Source organism: Aotus nancymaae, unplaced genomic scaffold (genome assembly GCF_030222135.1).
Source record: "Aotus nancymaae isolate 86718 unplaced genomic scaffold, 86718_ANA_hifiasm-v0.15.2.pri h1tg000057l, whole genome shotgun sequence".
NCBI classification, from domain to species: domain Eukaryota; kingdom Metazoa; phylum Chordata; class Mammalia; order Primates; family Aotidae; genus Aotus; species Aotus nancymaae.
Window position 1 is genome coordinate 54,088,603 of NW_026988471.1, and position 16,741 is coordinate 54,105,343.

The following is a 16,741-nucleotide window of genomic DNA, read 5'->3' on the forward strand; positions in this document are numbered from 1 at the left end:
TAATTGTACTTTAAGTAGAGCAAAGATATCTTTATGAAGTTTAAATTATATAAACGTGTGTACACAAGGTTAATTCCACCACTTCTCAACTTCTTAAGCAGTTTTTCATACTATAAAAACATTTCAAAGCTGGGTGCAGTGGCACACCCGCAATCCCAGCTATTCAGCAGGCTAAGACAAGAGAATCACTTGAGCCCATGAATTCAAAGTCAGCCTATCAAGATCTTTTTAAAAAAATTTTATTTGCAATACCAAGAAGTAGAAACAACCCAAATGTCCATCAAGACAAACGGACATTTCTTCCAAAGAAAATGTGGATTTTACATACAAAGGAATATTATAGAGTCTTTAAAAAGAAGGAAATTGGCAGGTGTGGTGGCTCATACCTGTAATCCCAGCACTTTGGGAAGCCAAGGCAGGTGGATTACCTGAGGTTAGGAGTTTGAGACCAGCCTGGCCAACATGGCAAAAACCTATCTCTACTAGAAATACAAAAAGCAGCCAGGTGTGGTGGCATGTGCCTATAGTCCCAGCTACTCAGGAGGCTGAGGCAGGAGAATTGCTTGAACTCGGGAGGCAGAGGTTGCAGTGAGCCGAGATCGCACCACTGCACTCCAGCCTGGGTGACAGAGGGAGACTCCATCTCAGAAAAAATAAAATAAAATAAAAAAACTTAAAAAAAAAAAAATCCTGTCACAGGATACAGCATGAATGTAACTCTAGAACATTATGCAAAATGAAACAAGCCAGTTATCAAAGGATACATACTGCATGATTCCACTCAAATGAAGTATGTAAAGTATTCACAAATTAAAAACAGAAAACAGGGCCAGGCATGGTGGCTCACACCTGTAATCCCAGCATTTTGGGAGGCCAAGGTGGGTGGATCACAGAGGTCAGGAGTCTGATACTGGCCTGACCAACATGGCAAAACCCCATCTACACTAAAAATACAAAAATTAGCCAGGCATGGTGGCAGACGCCTGTAATCCCAGCTACTTGTGAGGCTGAGACAAGAGAATCACTTGAACCCAGGGGGATGGAGGCTGCAGTGAGCCAAGATGGAGGCCACTTCACTCCAGCCTGGGCAAAAAAGTCAAACTCTGTCTCAAAAACAACAACAAGAACAAAGGAAAACAGAAAGGTAGTTGCCAAGGGCTTGGGACAGGGACAAGGAGATATTAGTGTTTAACAGGTATAGAGTTTCAGTTTTACAAGATAAAATAGTTCAACAGATCTTTTGCACAACAATGTGAATAAACTTAATACTGAACTGTATATTTAAATATGGTTAACATAACACAAATTTAATGTTAGGTGTTTCTTACCACAGTTTTTAAAAAACCATTTCTTATAAGGTTATACCAAGAGAAGAAGCAGGGAGCAAAGTGTTCTGAAAGAATCTTAACCCACTTTCTATGCCAGTGTCCATCCACTAAGGAATTACTCACAGTTGTTAGAGAGTATAAAGCAATGAGAAAAATTCTCTTGCAGCTACATAGGAAAATTCAAGAACACCACTTCAAAGACCTTTCTGCATATTATATTAATGGGCAAGGTCATAAAGAATTTACAAACCCTAAAACGCAACTATTGGTATTTCATTCTAATTTATGTTATCTATAAGACTTTACCAATTCAGTCGAGTCAGTGGGGGGGAAAAATCAAGCAAATTTAACTACTTATGTCATCTAAATATGACTACTAGATGTATACAGATAGTTGCTATGGTCTACTGATAATAACTGCATTTTTGTGTTCTTGTGTTAGTACAAACAATAATATACTTTTTAAAACAAATGCTTTGAAAATATTGTTCATCAATTAATAAAAACATGCAACAAAAATAATATATCATATAATCAAGTCACAAAAACCACAAAACAAATTAAAAAGGCAAGCATTTTAAGAGTCCTACCCTCTTCCTTTGTCTGTGAAAGACTCTATTACTGTTCCTTCCACTGGACCAGTGGGATCTGCTTTCAGTTCTAACATTTCTGCAAGAGCAATTGTTGCTTCTGCCAAAGCCATCAGATTATCACCCTTTAACAATAACAAATGTTGTTAATATACATTAATAAATACTACCTGTAAATGAAATACCAAGGACAGAAAGTCACATAATCCATGCAAGTTATATTACACTTTTCCCTTTAAGTATTAAAAGCATGATTATCCAATTTAACAAAAAAAGGTAGGGAGGGAGGGGAAAACAAAAGAAAAAAGAGAATGGGAAGAATGGAAGGGAGGGAGGGATCAACAAGAAAACCTGAGCCACAGACAGATCTTGTACGTAACAAGTGGCTATTTTTTTTTAAAGAATGGCCACTGGTGGTGCTTGTTACTAACTCCTTCATAAACACATGCTTCATTCATTTTCTTTCTCCTCCATCTGTCTCTACAATTGTGTTTGCTTCCTCTTGCTTTCTTTTTTTGTTTAAAGTTCTAACCAACTGAACAAGATTTCACATCTATTATTTCATTTGATCCACTCAAGAATCCTATAAAGTAAATCAAGTATTACTTACCCTTATTAAATAAATGAGGAGAAAAAGTACTAACTAGAGATTCAGGCTCTAAGCTGTACTTTGTAACCACCCAGCTGTGCAGCCTTCAAAAAAATCACCTCATTTCCCTGGATCTCCTTATCTCAACGTAAAATGAAGGAGCTAAAGTAGGTGATTCTTTTATCTTTCATGGTCTGTGTTTACTATGTTCTCTAGGGCTCCAATATCACACAGTTGATTAACTGGTGATGGAACTGGAACTGATAGGCAAGGAATTTTTCCACTCCTTGTATCAGCTAAGAGATTGCTCACAGTTGTTAACGAATATAAAACAGCAGACAAGGGCCAAGCACTGTGGCTCATCCCTGTAATCCCAGCACTTTGGGAGGCTGAGACGGGCAGATCACTTGAGGTTAGGAGTTCAAGACAGCCTGGCCAACATGGTGAAAGCCAGTCTCTACTGAAAATACAAAAACTTAGCTGGGTGTGGTGGTGGCACATGCCTGTAATCCCAGCTATTCGGGAGGGTGAGGCAGGAAAATCGCTTGAACCCAGAGGTGGAGGTTGCAGTGAGCCAAGATTGCACCACTGCACTCCAGGCTGGGAGACAGAGCAAGACTTTGTTTCAAAAAATAAAAAAATAAAACAATAAACAACTTAAAAAAAATTGACTAAATACTTTGCTTACCCACCTACTTATTCCTTGTATTTATTCCAGTTTACAAAATGCTGTTCCAAAAAGCAGAACTGGAGTTGTTTCCTTGCATAAAATAATCCTTTATATATGTTGGAAAAGAAGACCTCATCTTACCTCCCTGCTTCTCTCTTCTAATCTCCTCCATTCCCTTGGAATCCTCTCTGACATGCCTCCAAATCTGCCTAAGCAGCTTTACATCTACCTGCTCATTTGATGTTACCTAGCCAGAAAAGGTGGTCAACCCTTCAAATATTTTATTTATTTATTTATTTATTTTAGACAGGGTCTCGCTCTGTGCAGTGGCATCATCTCAGCTCACTGTAACCTCCACCTCCCTGGTTCAAGTGGTCCTCCAACCTCAGCCTCCCCAAAAGCTATGACTACAGGCACATGCCACCAAGCCAGGCTAATTTTCATGTTTTTGTAGAGATGAGGTCTCACCATGTTGCTCAAGCTGGTCTTGAACTCCTGGGCTCAAGGGAGCCAACCACCTCATCCTTCCAAAGTGCTAATATTGTAAGTGTGAGTCACTGCACCTGGCCAAATATTTTAATCTTATTGTAGTAAACTTAACATTTGGCATTCAGAGTGCAATAACAATTGAGGAATAGTGCAGCAGATAACAAAGTAAGGTAGCATTTTATAAATTTCAGAGAAAAAGATGCACAGTTTTACTATTTGGAGGCATAATTTCTAGGTATCCTGGAGGTAACACATTTAGGAAAAGTAAAGATAAAATGAGATTTAATTGGAGGAAGGTGGTAGAGTAACACACCATCCCTTCAGTGAATAATCAGGAGAAAGAAGAAAGGCTATTTATAAATAAACTTTGTAATATGGGTGGACAAAAAGGAAATAGTTACTTAGTAGCAACCTCTATAGGATAAGAGAACTGGAAAAGGTGATATGAGGCAAGTATGAGTTTCGTTGGTGTTTATATTCAAGCAAGAATAATTGGTAATTTTAAAGAAAATGAAATTCATTATAAATAACATTTTAAAACATATAGCAATTTAATCCACAGAAACATACAGTCAATCAATAACAAAATCAACCTAAACATTTAATCTTGGTATTCATAAAACTTTTGTTTAAATCTCTTAAATGCTGTAAGGCCTGTTTTCCACTTGTAAGAGGCATGAAATACAAGCACTTTTTTGTTAACAACTGGATTTAATTTCTGTTTAAAAGTCTTTGGTGAGGCATGGTGGCTCACACTTATAATCCCAGTGCTTTGGGAGGTTGAGGTGGGATGATGGCTTGAGGCCAGGTGTTGAAGACTAGCCAAAGCAACATAGTGAGACCCTATCTCTATTAAAAAAATTTTAAAATTAGCTAGGCATGGGATGGCACCTGCCTGTAGCTCCAGCTACTCAAAATGCTGAGGTGGGAGGACAACTTGAGCTTTAGAGGTCAAGGCTGCAGTGAGCTGTGATCTTTATCCTACTATTTCCCTATCCCTACATCATTCACCACTTATTCTCTTCCTAAGTATCTCATAATAAAAAATGTATTCCATTAAGAGTTGACTCCACACTGATCAGCTGGTGACTGACCTCTCTGAGCCTAACTCCTAATATGCCGAACCAAGATAATACCATCTTTGCCTGGTACCCAGAAAACTTGTTGAAAACAACACAGATAGGTACATCAAAATGTTCTTTAGATGTAATGTACTGTGTGCATTATGTACAGCATTCCCATCCAGGCATATTCATATGAGGTCCCCATATTTACCGTAAGTGCAGAGACAGGCACTGCCTGAATATCACCTCCATAATCTTCACACACCACATCATAAGCCAGCAGTTCTTTTTTCACTTTCTCAGGATCAGCCTCAGCTTTGTCACATTTATTTATGGCAAGTACAATAGGAACTGAAAGAAACAGAGTTAAAAAGAGTGAAAATGATGACAGCTTCAATTCCAGGTATTCACAGTAAAAGATACCAACTTTCTCTGCTGGCTTTCTCTTTACTCAGTGGATGTTTTCATCTAACAAAAGGCCAAAAAGACCCATTTCAGAGTCACACCACCCTACTCTGCTCTCTACACGTAGAGAAATCCAGATGCAAGATATTAAAAGTACAATTATAAGCAGATTCTGAATGAATAACAGACACCTGAGATTATCAAAAAAACAATACAGTCGGGCTAGGTGTGGTAGCCCATGCCTGTAATCCTACCACTTTGAGAAGCTGAGGCAGGTGGATTACCTGAGATTAGGAGTTTGAGACCAGCCTGGCCAACATGGAGAAACCCCATCTCTACTAAAAATACAAAAATTAGCCAGGTGTGGTGGCGCCTGTCATTCCAGCTACTTGTGAGGCTGAGGCAGGAGAATTGTTTGAACTGGGAAGGCAGAGGTTGCAGTGAGCCGAGATCATACCACTGCACTCCAGCCGGGGTGACAGAGCCAGATCTCAAAAAAAAACAAAAAACATACTGTCATCTCTAGGTATACTAGTAGATTGGTTCCAGGACCCCCACCACTGCCTATACCAAAATCTCAGCATACTCAAGTCTTGCAGCCAACCCTGCAGAACCATGTGTACAAAAAGTCATGTAAGAAAGTTTCAAATTCTGTGAATACTGTATTTTTTTAATCTATGCTTGATTGAAAAACATGTGTGTGTTAAGTAGACCCACATAGTTCAAACCCATGATGTCCAAGGGTCAACTGTATTTTGGGTAGAAAACGGTCTATCTTTAAACCTAAAAGCAAGATCAGTAAGTACACTGGAGATAATCTCCAGAAAAAAAATCATAACAAGATTCTAATTCAATACTGCTAGATCATTTGCCTCTTCTTTCCAGGGTTTATTAATTCATTGTTAAAACCCAACATCTCATCCTAGGTTGAAACTAAATACCATTATCACAAATTTTCCTTTAGGATTTATATTATTTATTGATACACCTAGCTCAGTGACCAACACATAGTAGGTTCTCAAAAAATGTTTACTTAATGAATGAACCAAATAATCTTTTAATCTACTTGTTATCACTAGACATATCCTCTCTTTAGAGAAATCACACAGAATTCTATGAGATAATTCTGTGGTTGCATTTCATCATCTCTGCAATTTTCTGAGGTATCAAAGGAACAGAAATTTTAAAAGATACAAACAAGTTTCGCAATCCATGACCTACTATTATGAAAAAGTACCTTCTGGCCAGGCACAGTAGCTCACGCCTGTAATCTCACCACTTTGGGAGGCTGAGGCAGACGGATCACCTGAGGTCAGGAGTTGGAGACCAGCCTGACCAATATGGAGAAACTCCATCTTTACTAAAAATATAAAATTAGCCAGGTGTGGTGTCGCATGCCTGTAATCCCAGCTACTCAGGAGGCTGGGCAGAATTGCTTGAACCCAGAAGGCAGAGATTGCAATGAGCTGAGATCATGCCACAGCACTCCAGCCTGGGCGACAAGAGAAAAACTCTGTCTCAAAAAAATAGAAAAGAAAAAGTACATTCCTTGCTGATGAGCTGGAACATAACAGGTACCAAGAGAAGAGGTATACAAAGCCTGATATAATGAATTTATCCTATCTCAACCAATTGCTTTGTAATGGGATCCCTGGCAAATTTATCCTTGTCTTCTTGCCATGTATTCCCTAGAACCATTAAGTACATAGTACATCACACAAAGGCAGTTTTGAGGAATTAAAAAGGAAAGAGAGTAACACTGGAAGCTAGCAGATCCAAATTCCAAATGCAGACATATTGAAAATTAGCTGTATAATTGTATATAATTAGGGAGAGTTCTGGCTGCTGTCTGAGTCTTAGCTTTCATGCTGTAAAATGAAAGAAGTGGACTAGCTCAGTAATTCTCAACCTTTTTAAAATCTTGCCAGTAAATCTGGGGGAATATGACACATTTCATTGGGTACATTTTCTCAGCAAGGGTACGTGTATGGTCATTTCAGAATAAGAATGAATATACAGAAAGTATAATTATATGTGTGGGTATTTATTATTACAACTTTTAAAAGAAAAATATGGGAGAAGATGGTTTAATGATTTTCCAAAAGTTTCAATTTTATACCTTTGATCAGGTAAGAACTTATTTAAAGCAGAAAAAGACAAAGTTTCTCTTTAGAGAAGAATTCCAGATAATAAATCAACAGGAAATAACAATATAACCACTATGAACTCCTAATGAATTTAGGTGATTGGTACATAGAATTTCATTATTCTCTTCTTACTTTTGTATCTGTTTAAAATTTCCAAGATAAACAGTTGAAAAAAAAAAGGCATAGTAGAGAAAAGATTGTACTTGTGGGTCTGTACTATGGTCACAAGTCCCAAGCTGAATCCTGCTATACTCTTCCTATGAGTTATAAGTCTATGGGAAAACAATTTATCTTTGAGGCTTATCTGTAATACAGGTATAATAACTCTGGGACTGCAGTGAAGACTAAATAAGCTATATGTAAATGGCCCCAGAACTTTGACTTTATGTAGTAGATCCTTTAAAAAAAAAAAAAGCAACTTCCTTTCGGATCCATTAAGTCAGCCACACAGTACCTTGAGCATCTTTGGCATGCTGAATAGATTCTACAGTTTGTTTCATCACCCCGTCATCTGCAGCTACAACCAATATGACAATGTCAGTGACCTGAGCCCCTCTGGCTCTCATTGCTGAGAAAGCAGCATGTCCTGGAGTATCAAGAAAAGTTATCTTTTCCCCAGAAGGCAGAGACACTGTGGAAAGAGAAATTCAAGAACATCAAGGACTCAAACATATACTTCCTTAATACCAAGGAATATATGTGACATTATAAAAAACCATCGATTCTTTAAAATAATTTTATTCCTTCCATTAATCTTAATCTGAACAACACAGATCATCATTTCACAATGAAAAGTGATAAAATACCAGTGAGACTTTTATGTTTTTTTCCATGTAATAATTTCAAACTAAAGTCTCATATTTCTAGAACATGACTACTTTCATAAATGTACCAACTGATGTATCTATTCTGCAGAGAAAACAGACCAATTGTTGTACAGACAGCCACCCTTACATTAGCAAATCAGAGCTGCGCAACTCCCTGAGCCACAAAAAGGCAATTTAGCAAGCAGTAGCTCAGGATTTAAGACCAATGACCTTGGGTTTAAATCCTGGCTATGCTACTTACTGGCTACATACTGTGGGCAACTTACTTAACTCGAAGAAGTATCACCCTCCTTATTTGTAAATGTAACTATTAATACCTACCTTATGATGTTGTTGTCAAGATAAAAAAGACAAAACTTATAAGGTGCTCAGCACAGTACTGGACACATGCTAGGTGCTCGAAAATGGAACTATTTTTTAATTATTATCAGCAACATTATTGCAACCTAGCACAGGAGGGTATATAAACATAATTAATTAATAAAAAATTTTAGGCTTAATAAATCAAACTAAGAATGAGCTAGAATTAAAAGTTAACACAATTTTCAGCCGGGCACAGTGGCTGACACCTGTAATCCTAGCACTTCAGGAGGCCGAGGTGGGTGGATCACTTGAGGTCGGGGGTTCAACACCGGCCTGGCCAACATGGGAAAACCCCATCTCTACTAAAAATACAAAAATTAGGGCGGGTGTGGTGGCTCACACCTGTAATCCCAGCACTTTGCGGGGCTAAGGCGGGTGGATCACAAGGTCAGAAGTTTGAGACCAGCCTGGCCAACATGGTGAAACCCTGTCTCAACTAAAATACAAAGATTAACCATGCAAGGTGGCTCATGCCTGTAGTCCCAGCTACTCGGGAGACTGAAGCAGGAGAATTGCTTGAACCTGGGAGGTGGAGGTTGCAGTGAGCCGAGATCGTGCCACTGCACTCCAGCCTGGGCAACAGGGCGAGACTCTACCTCAAAAAAAAAAAAGAGTTAACATAATTTTCTTCTTATAGAAAGTACAAAAAACACCTTTACTAACCATTTGTTCTACATTTCATCAAACCAATGGCTGTAAGCTTTAGCCTTCTCTTTTACTTTGAATTTGTATATTTTATACTATGACATTTGGTTTAAGAAAATAATAAGTGGGGTTTCCAAGCACATTGTAAGGTAATTTGTGTTCATACCAAGAAAGGCACCAATGTGCTGAGTGATGCCTCCAGCTTCCATTGCTGCCACTTGAGTTTTTCGAAGTTTGTCAAGTAATGTCGTTTTCCCATGATCAACATGTCCCATTATAGTAACAACTGGGAACCTTGGGGTTAATAAAGCTGGATCTGCCTGGGGCCTACAATTAACAGCAAAGGAGTTTCATTTCTTAATATCAGAAATACTTTATAGCCTGTGAATTGGTTCACAGTTATCTCTGTGAGCTACCATTAACAATAAAAGCCAATATTCAGCTTTGATTAGAACTCTTTACCCCTCCTATACATACAATGACTTATAATAGACTATTTAATAACTGCCTACCTACCTGTGGCTTGCATTTTCATAAAAATGAGTAGAACTGTATCAAATTTGAAAATTCAGACCAATGAATTTGGTCTGAATTCAGACCACATAATAATCAGCAAATCTAAAAAAAATCCTCTAAGTTTTATAACTTGAATGTATACTTTCTAGTCCTTTAAGTCCTTTGAGGAAAAGTTTATAAACATACCTTTATTATAAAAGAAATTTTAAAGCAAATCATTCCATTAAAAAGTGTAAATATAACTATGTAGTCTCCTCCAACCCCTGCCAGTATATACAGTTAAGTTTTACCTTCTTACAGCATCTTTATTTTTTCTGACTTTGTCCTGTTTTAATTTACTCCACTTTAACTTCAACCCTGCTTTCTTTATCACTTCTTTGATCCAGACTTCATCTAAAGGTGAGTCTGCTTCCAGTGAATCTATGTCAACAGCAGTGTTCAACAAAGCTTCATATACAAAATCTGGTTCGAATAAAATAAAACTTATTAGGATCATTAATTAAATGCTCAAGAAAGTATCTCTATTAATGCCTATATAAACAGCACACTCAATGAGAGAAATAACCATGCAAACTGTTTCTCTAATATTAAAAAATCACAAAGAAGCTAAAAAATGTTTTTAGATTTTTAAAAATATGATACAGTTCTATTAACTGACTTCTACATATTCATAAATATTTGAATATTTATATATTTCTAAGCCATCTGAATCATCAACAAAACATTAAGCTGCATGTTGTATAAATTTAGTATTTATAATACTTGATTGTAGTCTATTCATCTAAAAATTTAAGGTCACAAATGTCATGTATATATGAATGTGTATGTGTATATACAATCAATTCCCATTATTTGCAATAATTATGCTCTATAAAGTCACCAAAACATCTGAATCAGCAAATATTGAACCACTGCTCTGAGGGGAAACATAGAGTTGGGTTCCTGCAAGCCTTTAGACACATTTCATCAACTGATCAATACATAATTTTGTTTTATGCATTTCTGTTTAAAGACTCTTTTAATATATATACATATATAGTTGATTTATTAAGATTGAACTCATGGCCAATCATACTATAACTCATGCCTGAACAAGCTTATCTAAGATACATATTTTCTCTGTAAGGCTTATCATAGCCTTCTTGGGCTTAGGAACACCAGATAGCACTTCAGTACCACATTTAGGAGCCATCTTAAACAGCAAAATTATCAACAAAAAGCATAAAAATGTGAAAAAGTGTGGCACTAAATAGAACACAAAAAGGACACTTGTTTGCAATGCGAGAGCTGAAGAAGAGTGTCATGTCGTTCAACCTCAGCTTCAGAACATGCACAACAGACAACTCAAATTTTTCACTGTTCTGCACATGGCCAGTAATAACTGCAAGGGAAACTTGAGTACTATGTTTTTTGGGTGGGTGGGGGACAGAGCTTTGCTCTTGTCACCCAGGCTGGAGTGCAGTAGCTCAATCTCAGCTCACTGCAACCTCTGCCTCCCAGGTTCAAGCAATTCTCCTGCCTCAGCCTCCAGAGTGGCTGGGACTACAAGTGCACACCACCATCCCTGGTTAATTTCTGCATTTTTATTAGAGATGGGGTTTCACAATGTTGGCCAGGCTGGTCTCAAACCCTTGACCTCAGGTAACCTGCCTGCCTTGGCCTCCCAAAGTGCTGGAATTATGGGCATGAGCCACCACACCCAGCAAGTACATTTTGTTGAGCAGGTGAATTTTCAAATACAGAATCCACACATAAAATAAATAAATAATTCATGCATAATGAGAACTGACAGTATGTACAGACACACACACACACCAACACACCCACAATATGTATCTCTGAATACATGTATCCATAATTCATTTACTTGTTTATGTATCTATTTAGGGTGTCCAAAAAGTCTTTATTTTTTATTAAAAAAATTTTTTTTGAGACAGGGTCTTGCACTAGCCCAGGCTAGAGTGCAGTGGCACAATCCTAACTCACTGCAGCAGCCCCAAATTCCCAGGCTCAAGCGATCCTCCTACCTTGGCCTCCATTACAGCTGGGACCACAGGTGCCACCACCACACGCTATTAATTTTTTTGTAGAGAAAGGGGCTTGCCATGTTGCCCAGGCTAGTTTTGAACTCCTGGCTCAAGCAATCCTCCCACCTTGGCTTCCCAAAGTTCTGGAATTACAGGTATAAGCTACTGTACTTAACCCAAAAACTCTTGAAATATAGGAAAAACATTTACTTATTCTCTTTTTCATTTTATTTAATGTGCTTTGTTTTAATCTCAGTCACGTTTCCCTGTGGATGATAAATAAAGGTACCTGTGATGATAATGAAATAAGTAGCTTTATGTTCCAGACTTGCAGTCACCCTATAAAAATATATTTAAAGAATAGATATGAAAGAAAGGTAGCCGGGTACGGTGGCTCATGCCTGTAATCCCAGCCCTGTGTGAGGCCAAGGTGGGTGGATCACCTGAGATCAGGAGTTCGAGACCAGCCTAGCCAACATAGTGAAACCCCATCTCCATTAAAAATACAAAAACTTAGCTGAGCATGGTGGCATGCACCTGTAATCGCAGCTGCTCCAGAGGTTAAGGCAGGAGACTCTCTTGAACCCAGGAGGTGGAGGGTGCAGTGAGCTGAGATCGTGCCACTGTACTCCAGCCTGGGCAAGAGTGAGACTCCATCTCAAAAAAAAAGAAAAAAGGAAGAAAGGCATCCTCAGGTAAGCAGAACATTACACTAAAAGAACATCCTACTCACTGGTGTGCTGACAAATGTTTAATAACTAGGCTCTCAAAAATAAATCACTGATTTACAGCATTCTCCAATTTCCATGGTGCAAATATGCCCACCATGGTTGATTACAAGTTACCAATATAAAGTTACTGAATGCAGAGTTGGGAGAGATGCATAGTAGTACACTATTACATAGTCTTTCTACCATAGAGATATGATAGGCATAAATAACCTTGAGAGCATAGGTAATTGTAAAATGCAATACAGTAATTGGGAAGTGAAGAGTTGGTTTTATTTGTTTGTTTGTGGTGTTTTGAGGCAGGGTCTCACTTTGTCACACTGGGTGGAGTGTACCAGCATGATCTTGGCTCACTGCAACCTCCGCCTCACAGGCAATCCTCCTATCTCAGCCTCCTAAGAAGCAGGAACTAGAGGCTCACATCACCACACCCAGTTAATTTTTGTATTTTTTTGTAAAGATGGGGCTTCATGTGGCCAAGGCTGATCTCAAACTCCTGGATTCAGGTGTTATGTTCGCCCCAGTCTCCAAAAGTGCTGGGATTATAGGCATGAGCCACTGCACCCAGCCAGTGAAGAGTTTTTACTACCTTTATGACTAAATGGTTGTGTTTAACAGCCAGCTCACGTAATTCCTTATAATTTAGCAATAAGCTCACAAGCGGATGCAAGTCAGTACCAGCAAGCCACTGATCTTACTCCATAATGCCAAGAAACCATTTCCTGTTTATCTCCCCACCACATGCTTTCCGAAGGAAACACATTTTAGGAATGATATAACTTGCTGCATCAACCCTTGCCTGGGTCAGGTCAAACATCTGTCAGCCGGATTGGCCTGGGTTTCGTTCCAGAATGTACTGTTTGTTCTGTGGGGTTTAGAAGTTGTACAGCGGCTCTGCCCCGTCTTTCTAAAAATACAGGGAAAGCATGAATGCATTCCCCAACTACCACAAATTATGCAGTTGAGTTTCACACGTTTGGGGAAATCACAGGGGTCAACACGTCCAGAGTGCAATGGATAAGCCTCGCCCCGGGAAAACCACCTTCGTGATCATCGCATCTCCCCTGCCAAGAAAGGGGTTGTAGAGGTTGTTTTTCGAGAGAAGATCCAAGATGGCCGCTTAGGAGGAAGTCGGGATTGCAGCTCCGAGAGAAGGCGCAGAGGGTGAGTGGACGCCGCATTTCCAGACGGATTTTTACTGCCCACAGACCAGGAGATTCACAGGAGGAGAAGCCCCTCGGGTCGCCAGCACCTCTGGTTTGAGCGGCGTGGCCGCTCAGCCTACGCCCTGGGGCGGGGGCAGTGGCTTCTTATGCAGAGCGAGAGACACAGAGTTCCCTCTGAGCCAGCAAGGGGAGCTGAAGCAGGGAGTCAAGCCAGGAGACCCCCGGGCAAGGGCGCACCACAAATCTCAGAGCTGCTGCTTCGGCTGATGCAGCGGCACACAGGGCAGCGGATTTTAACTGCCCACAGACCAGGAGATTCACAGGCGGAGAAGCTCCACGGGTTCCCAGCGCCACTGGTTGGACCACAGCAGCAGCTCGGCCTGCACCGGGGGCAGGGAGCAGCGGCTCCTTGAGCAAAGTGAACGAGACTGTGTCCACTCTGGGCCAGCAAGGGGAGCTGAGGCAAGGAGGCAAGCCAAGAGATTCCCGGGCAAAGAGGGCCCCACTGGGAACACGGCTGAACCCGGGACGGTCCAGCTCTGTGGGGGAGGGGCGTCCTCCATCGGGAAACACCCTGCAGTTCCCGGGGCAATTTGCTGTAACCAAGACAACCCGCCACTACAGAGACTCCTTCACTACAGGGGCGGGCCAGCATAGCGGAAGCAGTTCTAACTACACCCATATAAACAGGACTGCAGGGAAGCTCACACGGAAGCTGGGTGGAGCCCACAGCAGCTCAGTGAAGCCTCTGCAGGCTGAGTGTGACTAGACTGCCACCTTGTGGGCAGGGAAAACGGTAGCAACACAGCTGAAAAGCATAAAGCCCTAACCCCCTGGGCCAGAACACCTGGGGGGAAGAAAAGGGGGTTTATGAGTTCAGCTGCTGCAGACTTAAAATTACCAAAATCAGAAAGACAGCAACTACAAAGTCAATAGGCGGATAAATCCACAAAGATGGGAAGAAACCAGCACAAAAAGGATGAAAACACCCAAAACCAGAACACCTCTCCTCCTACAAGGCAGCATAACTCCTCACCAGCATGGGAACAAGACTGGACGGAGAATGAGTGTGATGAAATGACAGAATCAGCTTTCAGAAAATGGATAATAAGAAACTTCTGTGAGCTAAAAGAACATGTTCTAACCCAATGCAAAGAAACTAAGAACCTTGAAAAAAGACTTGATGAAATGCTAACGAGAATGGACAACTTAGAGAGGAATATGAGTGAATTGATGGAGCTGAAAAACACAACACGAGAACTTCGCGAAGCATGCACAAGTTTCAACAGCAGAATTGACCAAGCAGAAGAAAGGATATCAGAAGTCGAAGATCAACTCAATGAAATAAAACGAGAAGGGAAGTTTAGAGAAAACAAGGTAAAAAGGAATGAACAGAGTCAACAAGAAATATGGGACTACGTGAAAAGACCTAATCTACGTTTGATAGGTGTACCTGAATGTGACGAAGAGAATGCATCCAAGCTGGAAAATACTCTTCAGGACATTATCCAGGAAAACTTCCCCAACCTAGCAAGGCAGGCCAATATTCAAGTCCAGGAAATACAGAGAACACCACAAAGATATTCCTCTAGAAGAGCAACCCCAAGGCACATAATCATCAGATTCACCAGGGTTGAAATGAAGGAGAAAATACTAAGGGCAGCCAGAGAGAAAGGTCGGGTTACCCACAAAGGGAAACCCATCAGACTCACAGCAGATCTCTCAGCAGAAACCCTACAGGCCAGAAGAGAGTGGGGGCCGATATTCAACATCCTTAAAGAAAAGAACTTTCAACCCAGAATTTCATATCCAGCCAAACTAAGCTTCATAAGTGAAGGAAAAATAAAATCCTTTGTGAACAAGCAAGTACTCACAGATTTCATCACCACCAGACCAGCTTTACAAGAGCTCCTGAAGGAGACACTACACATAGAAAAAAACAACCAGCACCAGCCACTCCAAAAACGCACGAAACGGTGAAGAGCAGCAACACAATGAAGAATCTGCATCAACCAATGGTCAAAACAACCAGCTAGCATCAAAATGACAGGATCAAACTCACACATAACAATATTAACCCTAAATGTAAATGGACTAAATGCCCCAATCAAAAGACACAGACTGGCAAATTGGATAAAAAGCCAAAACCCATCAGTGTGCTGTATCCAGGAAACCCACCTCACATGCAAGGATACACAAAGGCTCAAAATAAAGGGATGGAGGAAGATTTACCAAGCAAATGGAGAGCAAAAAAAAGCAGGAGTGGCAATTCTCATCTCTGATAAAATAGACTTTAAAGCAACAAAGATCAAAAGAGACAAAGAAGGACATTACATAATGGTAAAAGGATCAATGCAACAAGAAGAGCTAACGATCCTAAATATATATGCACCTAATCCAGGAGCACCCAGATACATAAGGCAAGTTCTTAAAGACTTGCAAAGAGACATAGACTCCCACACATTAATAGTGGGAGACTTCAACACCCCATTGTCAATATTAGACAGATCAACGAGACAGAAAATTAATAACGATATCCAGGACTTGAACTCAGAACTGGAACAAGCAAACCTAATAGACATTTACAGAACTCTCCAGCCCAAATCCACAGAATATACATTCTTCTCAGCACCACATCACACCTACTCTAAAATTGACCACATAATTGGAAGTAAATCACTCCTCAGCAAATGCAAAAGAACGGAAACCATAAAAAACAGTCTCTCAGACCACAGTGCAATCAAGTTAGAACTCAGAATTCAGAAGCCAACCCAGAACCGCACAGCCTCATGGAAACTGAACAACTTTCTCCTGAATGTTGACTGGATAAACACTGAAATGAAGGCAGAAATAAAGATGTTCTTCGAAACCAACGAGAACGAAGACACCACATACCAGAATCTCTGGGACACATTTAAAGCAGTCTCTAGAGGAAAATATATAGCAATAAGTGCCCACATGAGAAGAAAGGAGAGAACTAAAATTGACACCCTATCGTCAAAACTGAAAGAGCTAGAGGAGCAAGATCAAAAAAACTCAAAACCTAGCAGAAGACAAGAAATAACTAAGATCAAAGCAGAATTGAAGGAGATAGAGACACGAAAAACCCTACAAAAAAATCAATAAATCCAGGAGCTGGTTTTTTGAAAAGATCAACAAAATAGACCACTAGCCAGACTAATAAAAA

At 39.9% G+C, this 16,741-nt stretch overlaps 1 protein-coding gene and 1 non-coding gene across 6 annotated transcripts in view; both read right to left on the reverse strand.

Annotated features, from left to right (window-relative positions):
- The window catches only part of MTIF2 (mitochondrial translational initiation factor 2), a 36,309-nt gene that overhangs the window by 8,047 nt on the left and 11,521 nt on the right, over positions 1-16,741 (reverse strand). For 4 of the 5 annotated variants that reach the window (XM_012477147.3, XM_012477144.3, XM_012477146.3 and 1 more), the window contains 5 exons: positions 9,924-10,095; positions 9,284-9,444; positions 7,737-7,913; positions 4,942-5,081; positions 1,919-2,043 (listed from right to left, as the gene is read on the reverse strand). In XM_012477147.3, coding sequence (XP_012332570.2) covers positions 1,919-2,043; positions 4,942-5,081; positions 7,737-7,913; positions 9,284-9,444; positions 9,924-10,095 — 775 coding nt within the window. Of the gene's footprint in view, positions 1-1,918; positions 2,044-4,941; positions 5,082-7,736; positions 7,914-9,283; positions 9,445-9,923; positions 10,096-16,741 lie in introns of those variants that run through there. The other variant, XM_064364117.1, reaches the window with a different exon arrangement.
- LOC135269856 (U1 spliceosomal RNA) lies at positions 13,304-13,467 on the reverse strand. The gene has a single exon (XR_010338103.1). It is a non-coding gene; the product is annotated as a U1 spliceosomal RNA (small nuclear RNA).